At 37.0% G+C, this 10,803-nt stretch overlaps 1 protein-coding gene across 1 annotated transcript; it reads right to left on the bottom strand.

Moving 5' to 3' along the window:
* Positions 1 to 4,482: 4,482 nt before the first annotated feature.
* LOC132619892 (uncharacterized) lies at positions 4,483 to 5,097 on the bottom strand. Its single transcript, XM_060334652.1, has one exon. It carries the CDS (start codon positions 5,095 to 5,097, stop codon positions 4,483 to 4,485), a length of 615 nt encoding a protein of 204 aa, XP_060190635.1.
* Between the last annotated feature and the right edge of the window lie 5,706 nt (positions 5,098 to 10,803).

The following is a 10,803-nucleotide window of genomic DNA, read 5'->3' as shown; positions in this document are numbered from 1 at the left end:
TTTGATTCTAATCCAAAAGTCTTGTCCTTTTCATATTTGTAGAGCACTCAAGACGCTCTCCAACGGGGTACAATTAATTTGGTGAAAGGAGCGCGTTTGCGACAAGTCGGAAATTCAAGAAAAGGTATGAATTTTGTTACTTTAATGTTGTGGAATTGGTATGAATGTGTTAATGACTAAGAATGGACGAGAATCCCGTAATTTTGATGTGTGTATGAAACCGTGGGTGTGTATATATGATGTTGAGGCCGTGACTTATATGGTTTGGAAAGAAAGGCGAATCGAATTCTATTTAGTTCGTTAGTTGCGTCGTTGTGACCTTTATAACGTAAATGAATGTTTAACGAATTGAGTTGGTGTTGAAAATGATTGCGGATTATTATGGGAAAGTATATAATTTCAGTATATTTGTGTATATCATTGTATAATTATGATATTAAGACTTTAAATGTGACTTATGGTTGTTGTTAATGAATTTGGAATGAAACAATGTAAGTTGGAATGTTCGTCGAAAATTTTGATGTGCTTGAATAACCTTGAATGGGTGAATGAATACAATAAGGTGAACATTAGTTTGGTATTGTGAAGTTTGAATGAAAGTTGTCAACTTATATAGTAAGGAAGAATATTGAAGTTAAAGTGCTTTAGTTGTGGTTTGTGTTGTTTGTGATGTTTGGGTTGTTGTTGTTGATGTATTTTGAGCCGAGCTAAGTCTCGGGGGTGTTAGATATATAGGGGAAATGTTGCCGAAATTTCGGTAGGCAAAAAATGAAGTTAATGGGATTTTTAAGCTTAAGAATCCCTAATAGGTAACTTTGACCATTTGCAGATTCTGGACGAATCGGGATTTGAGTTTGGGGTGAGCATAAGACGTTTTTAAGGTATGTAAAGCTTCCCACTTCTTCTTTTGGCATGTCTTAGTATGTTAGGTTGATATCGGAACCCCGGGAGCATTTCCGCTCCTCGAAATCCGATCTATAGAATGGCTACTATTCATTCAATTCAATTGAAGCCTAATGTTCCTATTTTGGCTAGAAAGCAATCAAACGTCCGAAACTTATGAAAATGCAATCGGATTACTTTGAAATCTTTATGTATGATCTTATAGACCCGAAATGTTCATAAATTATGTTCGCCACCTCGACTTGACCCGAGGTGGGCCCGCTAACCCCGAGATGCCTTATTTGTCCTACTAGGCTCTTTTTTTTTTTTTGATAAGCTTCGATAAAGAATCTTCGAATTTGGAATTTATCCTTTATGAAATAATGTTTTGAACACCATGAGATACTAAGTTATGTTTGAGCCATATGTACCACTTTGGAAATATTTTGTGAAATAGACTTTCGTACTAATTAATTATTTGACTATTTTGGTTAATGAATTGACTTATGAAGTAATCAAGTTTTGAAAGGCTATTTTGATATACAAATTGCATTGTTTGCTCACGACTCCGCTCGTGCCTTATTATGACTTCGTTCACCGGTTCCCGGGCCGGTTATGATTCGTGCGCTCTATGATGATTCGGCCGTATGCTGTGTTACGGTTCCCCGAGGCCTCGCCATAGGGCCGGGTTCCGTTTGGAGTTATACTGTGATATGGCTGTGATGTGATACGCTCATATGTGTGTGTTCGGGGATGTACGGAGATTTGAACCTTCTGGTGTTATGCTGTGTGTGGCACCAGCGTCGGAGTGGTGACCACGTTCCTGAGCTTTGCATGATTTTGTTTGCATTATGTATATATGATTTTGATAAACATTTGATATACTGTTCGGCATTTCTCTCTTCTGTATTCTGTTTGCTTTCAGTTGTGGCCTACATTTTTGTACTCCATGCTTTACATACTCAGTACATCTTTCGTACTGACCCCCTTTCTTCGGGGGCTGCGTTTCATGCCCGCAGGTACAGACGCCGGTGATCCACCACTGTAGGCTCCACTTCTGCTATTTCGGAGTACTCCCTTGATTCGGAGTCCACTTTTGGAATATATATCTTTCGCCATGTATATATTTTCTGCATATCTGACTATTGGGTACGGCGGGGCCCTGTCCCGTCATATGATTCTGTCGGTCAGTTTAGAGGTCTGTGGACATGTCTGTGGGTTATGGTCAGTCTGTATGCTTATGTGTATATGTTGTTTGGGCGATCCCATACGCCAAGGCGGCCGGTCCGCATATGTTTATAAGATGCCTTGTTAGCCCTGTGTGGCCTTTGCTGGTGTTTGCTGTGTGCAGGATCATTCTGGATAGTCCGAAAAACAAAGGAGACTCTGCCGAAATTTTTCTGGGAATTGTCTAAATTTGGAATGTAGCCTTGTCGGCTTCTGCTATATATTTGAATACGTTTGATAGATGGGTTTGGGTGCCCAGATCGGGCACTAGTCACGGCCTACGGGGTTGGGTCGTGACATTCTTAAAGACATCTGACTTGACTGCTTTTCTCCTCAAAAGTTCCCATGCAGTACCTACCGTGAATTTGCCCGAAGCTGTCATCATCCATCTTGGCTTATCCCACTATTCTTTTGGTTCATGAAAGTGAAATTCCTCTAATATATGATCCACAATATCCATGGGGAATATTTGCTGCAGTCTTCCTATGTTCTAACCATCCTGCAGCATAAGTTCTTTTACATCTTGAACACCCTCATGTATCGGAGAATCTTCAGGAATAATGTCATATAGAGCCCTTAACTTTGTCCAGTTGTCAAACCATAGATTTACAGTTCCATTCCTTGGTTCCCGCCATATTTCATGTTCTATATTATCTCTAGCCTCTAGCATTGCCTTCCATACTTGAGAACCTCCCTCCACTGCACATTCTGAGGACTGTGCCTTTTGCAGTATTTGATCCACATGTAATTTTCCCATAGAGTGTTTGTTGTCCTGAATTTCCACCAATGTTTTGCGCATAAGGCTTTAGATACATCAAACAAAAATCTAAAGCCCACTTCTCCTTCCTCTTTTGGCATACACAAGTTCAGCCATGATGACCAATGTCTTCTTCTGCCTTTCTCACTATTATTCCAGAAGAATCTTGAAAATATTTTGTGCAGATCATTGATAACACATTTTGGAGGTTTGATAGCTGACAACAGATGTATTGGCATGCTCATTACAACATTAGTGATCAAAACAACTTTTCCTCCAAATGATAGCAATCTTCCGTTCCAAGTCTGCAGCCTATTCTTGACTTTCATGATCAAATCATTGTAATCAGCTTTCCTCTTCTTTGAATGTGTGATAGGACAACCCAAGTATGTAAAAGAAAAAGTGCCTTTTGAAAAACCAGTGATGTTCTCCACTTGCTGTATCAACACACCAGACACTTTACTGTACACATAGCAGGAACTTTTGCCTTTGTTGATAAGTTGGCCTTGTACCTGCTCATAGTCATGTAATAACTCCATAATCAGCTCCAAAGACCTACAATCAGAAGATGAAAAAATTATTGTGTCATCTGCATATGCCAGATGATTCAGACTTGCACTCCATTTGGGCATTCCATAGCTTCTAAAATCATTTTTCTCAAATAAAGAGTTCAAAGCTCTAGATAAAACTTCAGCAGATAAGATGAACAAAACAAGAGAGAATGGATCTCCTTGGTTTACACCCCTAGTGGAGTGGAAAAAACCAGAAGCTTGGCCATTAAGGAGTATAGAATACTAGTTATTTTCTATCAACCTCCAAACCGTATCTATGAACACTTCTGCAAATCCCACTTTCCTTAAAACTCTTATCAAGTAACTCCATGACACTCTATCATATGGTTTTTCCATGTCAAGCTTAAGCACTACATTAGCTGGTTTTCCCCTTAGTCTAATGTCAGTCACAACTTCTTGAGTTAGAAAGACATTTTCAATGATACATCCGCCCTTAACAAAACCAGACTAGCTAGGATATATCAGAGAAGGTAAAAGTCCTTCAAGCTTATCCTGAACCACTCTAGAAATAACCTTGTTGATGAAGTTACTGAGACTAATTTGTCTCATATCAGCAAAAGTCTTAATGTTATTCTTCTTTGGTAATAGTACCAGGTTGGTATGTGTTATTGACTTAGAAAGAGTCTACCCATCAAAGAAAGCTTTCACAACATTGTATACATCAACACCTATAATGTCCCAACACACCTGATAAAATATACTAATCATACCATATGGACCACCAGCACTATCTGCAGATAATTCAAACACAGCCTTCTTCACCTCCTCCAAGGTTGGCATGCTTACCAGTTGATTGTTGTTATCCTGATCAACCATACTAGGAACATGATGTAGAAAATCAAAGTCTAATGGATCAATCTCTTAAGAGAACTGCTGCTGATAAAATCTACAAGCTTCTTCTGCCAAAAGTGAATCCCCTTCTATCCAAATCCCTTGCTGATTCTAAACTCTTTTGATCTGCAATCTTTTTCTCCTACCATTCACAATACTATGAAAATACCTTGTATTCTTGTCTCCTTCAGCAAAACTTGTCATATATGATTTTTATCTCCAAAATTCTTCCTCATAGTGAGCATACTTCTTCAATTCTGATTGTGCTTTCCGTAGCACCATCCTGTTCATAGGAGAAGGATCCTCTTCAAATAGTTGTTCATTAATTCTCACCACCTCTTCCCTTACTATTAACTTCTTGAAAATATCACCAAAAGTTGCCTTACTCCATGCATATAATGCAGTTTTCACATTCTTCAGCTTTAACTTAAAGCTGATAAACTCATCACCTTTAAAATCTGTGCTCCATGCCTTATTAACCGCCTCTAAGAATGATTCATGTTCTGTCCATAATTTCAGAAATCTGAAAGGCTTCCTTATGTGATATGATATTTCACCACAAGTAAGTAATAAAGGGGGATGGTTTGAGCCAGTTCTGGATAAATGTTCCACTTCCATATGTGCAAACCAATCCTTTAGTTCGGAGTTTGCAATCATTCTATCCAACCTCTTGAAAATGTAGTCACTACCTGCCCTCCTATTCCACCAAGTAAACAGACTCCCCTTATAATTGATGTCAAACAACTCACATGAGTTAATGCAAAATGCAAAATCTTCATATTCACCTGGAAAGACAGGAAAACCACCAATCTTTTCATCTTCATTCATAATGACATTGAAGTCACCCCCTACCAACCAAGGCAAGTCCACGTGATCAACCAAACTATACAGACTATCTCATAAACTAATTCTTTCCAAATGATCACACTTTTCATATACCATTGTTACCATCAGTGACTTATTCCACTCTTGGAAAAACAACTTTACAGTTATTTGTTATTCTAGATCCTGCATGATCTCCATATCCACATTATCATTCACAAAGAACTATATTTTACCATTACAGTTGTAGTGGGCATATCTCATGCCTAGCAGCCTCCTTCTAAATCTCTATAAATGCCTAAAGTATTGAAAAGGCTCCATTAAAGCTATAATGGAAAATTTATGATGTCTGTGCAGCATTTGGACTCTGTGAAAAGCGTGTTTTGTGTTCACTGGCCTGATATTCCAAAAGAGTGTTTTCATCATCATTTAAAAATAGGCTTATAACCTCTCTTTGGTCCTACTCTTCTAGGAATAGTATTTGTAATTACTTGTTTTTTCCCTTCTTGATGCCTTTATGTCTAGATCTTGGAGAGATGCCAACTTCTTTTACCACATTACTAAGAACCTGCTCCACTGAAGCCTCTTCTTCACTTTCTTTGAATTTAATTTTTCCCTCATTATGTTCCACCTCAGCTCCCACATTAATATTATGAGAGATCACATTATGCAACTCCTTCAAAGGAGATTGTTTTCTCTGGTTGACCAGTTGATGCACATTATCCTTTTCTGCTTGTATAACTGCCAACTCTTTCATCACCTCTCTCTCAGGAGGAAATGAACCAATGCCATTGTCATTAATTGAGATGCTCAAATTTCCATCATTCATATTATTACCAGGAGACAAATCAACTTCCTGGACTTGAGCCTAATACAAAGGTGGAATACTTAATATTTGATCTGTTTGACTATCTGCAACCACAAACTCCCCCCCCCCCCCATCATTTGCAAACCTGTCAGCACCCTCAGTCTGCATTTCTTCCTCACATGAGTCTAAATCATCAATGTTCTCCTAGCCTTATATTCTCATGTGTGCCATCACCATCTTGAATCCTTTCATCAGCCTGTATATGTTCCATCATAAATTCTGAGGCATGTCCATCCTTAGAAAATATATGGCCTGTAGATTTGTCACATGCATTTTCTTTTGTGAGGTCCTGACACCTTTCAACTCTGCCCTCTAAATCTTTGTCAGCATCATCTACCTTAACAAAAATGACACTCATCAAACCTTTCTCGCACACTTTTATGCACGTCATTTGTTGCCTGAACTGATTGTTCAGCATTTGGATCCATTTTTCTTTCTGTATCGTTGATGATATCTTTTCCATCATTGACTGCCACATAAGATTCCAAACTCTGATGATACTCCTCCATTCCTTTCTTATCAAATGGTGGTGTACTTTCTTTCTTGTCATTTTCTATTTCCTTGACTAACACATAAGTGTCATCTGCACCCTTATCCTCTACATTATTGTTGACTTATTCTTCTGTGATTTTCTCTAGCACATCAAAATTGTTATGTGTTGAAACTCCACCTTCAAGTGGAAGAACACTCTTGTTCTTAGCATCAGCAACATCATTACTTATCTTTTTTCCTTTGTCATTGATTCTAGGATAAGTAACCACTTTCCCCCTTGATAGAACCTTAGGCACATATGTCTGCACAAGATATCTCCATCCATGATATCTCCTTCTTCTTACTAGTGTAAATGTTGTAGCCACATTTGACACATCCTTCTTCTTATGCTCCTTCTCTCCTTCCTTTGCATCCTCCTTTGTGTCTGCTAGCAATTTAGGATGCAATACACGACAATCCTCATTTGCACGACCTTGCAACATGCATTCTGTGTAATACTTTGGTAAATGGTCATACTGAATTCTCACTGTTTCCACCCTAATCTCCTTAGTCTTCTCATCTTCAATTTCCATCATTACAAACTTAGGAAGATTAGATAACAAATCTAGTTGAACCTTAACACTTGCGCAGTTAGGTCTAGTTTTGTTTATGGTGGCCATGTCAAGTAATAAGGGTTTACCATCTAAAGATGCCAAAGTAAACAAAGATTCTTTAACAAAATACGTGGGAAGCAGGTTTGAAAAAGAAATCTAAGCCATGGCTATTGATGTTTCTTCCTCAACCTTAAAATTAGAGTCATAAATTAAGGGCATCATTTGATACGTAAAAACATCCTTGGATTTTAGCCAAAGAGCACCCTTTGATGATATAGTAATGAAATTCTCCATTAGAGAACATCTTATCAATAAGTGTCTATCTCTCAGGAAACCAATATCACACTTTCCCTTCACACCACACCGTTGAGGAATAATAGTTCTTAATTCTTCTAACTCTGGCCATCCAAAAGAAAAATTACCAACCATGGCATGTTGTAGGTTTTCAATCTGCTCCATTCTAGACACTTCAAATGTTTTCCAACACACCACAGGAATACCATCAATATATGTTACCTCCTTCATTGGTATTAGATCACACAAGGGATTGGAAGTGGGAGTTGTTCCATGCACAAGTGTTTGAGCATAGTTTGGAGAAGAAGAAGTGGACGGGAGAGTTGGTTAAATATCATAGGATTGCCGGTCAGTGAGGGGTGGGTAGTGTATAGTGTTGGTTGTTGGTGGAGGCTGACCACCCGCAGGTAACAGCTGGCCAGCGGCCAAGGTGGCCATAGGTGATGTAGGGTTTGTTAATTAGGGTTGCATTGGAACGTAGCTATGTAAATTGATTGATGTTAAAAAGAAAATAATAATTCTCTTTTTAGATCAATTTTTTTTTTACCTAAAATAAGTGCTAAATGAGCATTTTATTTTGTTTCTTGAAGAAAACTTCGCCATTTTATTTAAATCTAATGAATAAATAAATAATTGAGTAAGCCTCGTATATAGCGTAGTCATCTACAATTCTTGTGTTTTACAAATTTCTAAAGAATACTCAAAATTAAGTCATCACGTGGGTCTTGAATATAAAAAACATCTAGTGAAGGGCAGAAACCACGTCTATTACATCTTAAGAATATTCAATCGACCCTTTTGTGTCTTCGATTCTGGACCTAACCTTCTTCTTCTGATAAACTTTCTTCTTCCAATGATGATGATTATACGGATGAATTTTCTTTTTTTTTGGTCGGTAACACCTTCGATAATAAATCTTATAATCTGATCCAACTTTGCTGTGATATATGAAAAATGACGAGTGTTTATTATTTCCGATGGTTTCTCATGGGTACGGTATCATTTGGTGCGCTCCAGTTATCATATTAAAAATACAGTAAACCTTAATTTCGTTAAAGTAAAAGAGAATCAGACCCTTGCATGAGGCCAAAACTTCAACGTCATTGGGTAAATTCGTCTAACAAAAGAGTGGTTGGGATACGGTTTAAAGAGATTTTTATTGATTTTTTGGTATAAATCATTTGATGAATAGATGAGCTGTGTAGTACAATCCTTCTGATGTTGGAACAATGTTTGAGCAAATTTAGGATCACAAATGGAACTATTACAATTCTTTCTTATAACTTTACGTTGATCTGCAAACTTCAAGGGCAAGCGGGAGAAGCAAACTTTTAGCAGAATTATCAGGGTTCCTCCTATAGCCTCCCAGGGATCCGCTCTTACCCATCTCTTATGACAAACCTTTAGCAGAATTATCATTTCATTGTTTTTTCATTTCAATTTTAGGTTAATTACTCCTGCACCTTAAAGAAATGCAACAACATATTCAATCTTGTGTCACCGTAAATAGTGTAACACAAATATGGCATAACGAGCATCACCATTGGTAGTTGAAAATCTAAAAAGATAATTTTAACTTTGTTGATTATTGGTCGGTAAAACAACCTTTCTTTTTATTTTTATTTTTTAGAAGACAATTAAATATTGCAGTCAACCTCACATGTCTTGGTACAAGTATCTTGGTAGTGACATTCCTGAGTATCATAACAACAATAAAAATACAAGCGGCATCATCATCACAACCAAAATGTTGATATTTTGAACAGATTCAACAAACTTGGCATCTCTACCTCCCTCGATAGGCAATGGTTGACTCCGTGGAAAAGATTATACTAGTTAATGTAAATGAAGATGTATTTGCTGGTCATACTAAATAATGACAATCGGTGTAGGTCTTGTAAATAGTTTTCTTCAGAATGAAAAGAGATAGATTGATAGATGTTCACCCTCGGACCAAAGACAAAGTGATTGGCCCTCGATTTTTTCACGCATATATGTAGTGGAGAAGATTGAGTTACACTCTTAGATTTGGGTTTAAATACTTAAATCCACATACAAAATTTCTGTAATAAGTTGGAGATATTTATTTTTTAAAACTTACACATATTTAAATAATGTGAATTAGAAGCTATAATTTGATGTATGCCGATAGAGTACTTAATGAATCTAGAGGGAACATGCAGTGAAATGTGTTTGCAATTTTTTTTTGTTGCTTTATTGTACTTCTTGAAGAAATACCTTGGCAAGAAATATGTGCCACACATGTACGTCGATGTATGTTTCAAGTGTACACTTTATTATGTGATACTAACTTGTTAAAATTGGGGTTATGCTTTTACATTTATAAGTTCGACATTTATCAAGGGTATATTCATTAGATACCAGTAGGTTGACATGACAATAAATATGATTTTAATTTATAAGGTTTAGATTGACCAAATCTCACTATAATCTGGATTAAGATACATCTTTTAATTTTAAATCACAACTAATGAGTATAAATTAAAATTCAAAACGAATTAGCCATAAAAATTTCTTGGACAATAATTAGAAATATTACCTACTCTTAATAAACAATTTTATTTTATCCCAAGCAATTAAAGTATTTATGTGTTGGACGTAATCAGTAACAAATTAATGTAATTCAACTTTTAATTTAACATGAAAGACTTTAGTTTTTACTTGGATTTGCCTACGGGTATTGAGTAGGTTCCGTCACAGCGCGTTGAGATTCTACGTCATCACACTTCGTCACTACTTTTTCGTTGTCGGTCTATAAGATATATTGAGTACACGTACAAGTACATATCTGCGATGATTATGGGATCGAGGTTACATATTTCCGATGATTATGGGATCAAGCTGCACGCTGCAACATGAGATAAGGTTGCATGTCACAATAGGTATATGGACCTCGTGAGTCCTCCATAGGTCATGACTAGACGGAATGACCGCTAGCATGTGTGTACCGAGATTGATATTGGCCAATGCATTTTATTCATACATTCATTCATCCATTTATTATATTATTTCTCCTATGTGATAATTGTTTACTGTCTTACTTATGAAACATGAACTCTTTGTTAGAACTAGCATAATCTAAGTTGTGTAGCCAAACGTGTAACGACCCGTTCGGTCATTTTAGGCCTCATAACCCATTTTATCCAAAATACCTTTCTTGTAGTCTCTTTTATGTATTTATGACTTGCGGGATGGGTGACGCGATTCTCGAGGCAACCAGACGGGTTTTTGTTGGGTTTGAGGAATTTAGAGATTTCTAAGTTGAAGAAGTGAAAAAAGTTGACCAACGTCAACATCGGGGGTATTCTTATCATGATTTCATTAGGTCTGGAACATCATTTTTAACTTAGTTGAACTTTATGTTCGGGTCTCAACGTGTTCGGGTGAGATTTAAGTCACTGGTTGGATTTATGAGTTTTGAATATTTTGGAGTTAACTGTGGTC

The sequence above is a fragment of the Lycium barbarum genome, chromosome 11 (assembly GCF_019175385.1).
Source record: "Lycium barbarum isolate Lr01 chromosome 11, ASM1917538v2, whole genome shotgun sequence".
NCBI lineage: Eukaryota > Viridiplantae > Streptophyta > Magnoliopsida > Solanales > Solanaceae > Lycium > Lycium barbarum.
The sequence above is the reverse complement of the archived record's forward strand: the minus strand, read 5'-3'. Positions and strand labels throughout refer to the sequence as shown.

Excerpts from the sequence above, each read along its gene's own strand:
- LOC132619892 (XM_060334652.1), bottom strand. The coding sequence starts at position 5,097 with ATGAATGAAGATGAAAAGATTGGTGGTTTTCCTGTCTTTCCAGGTGAA.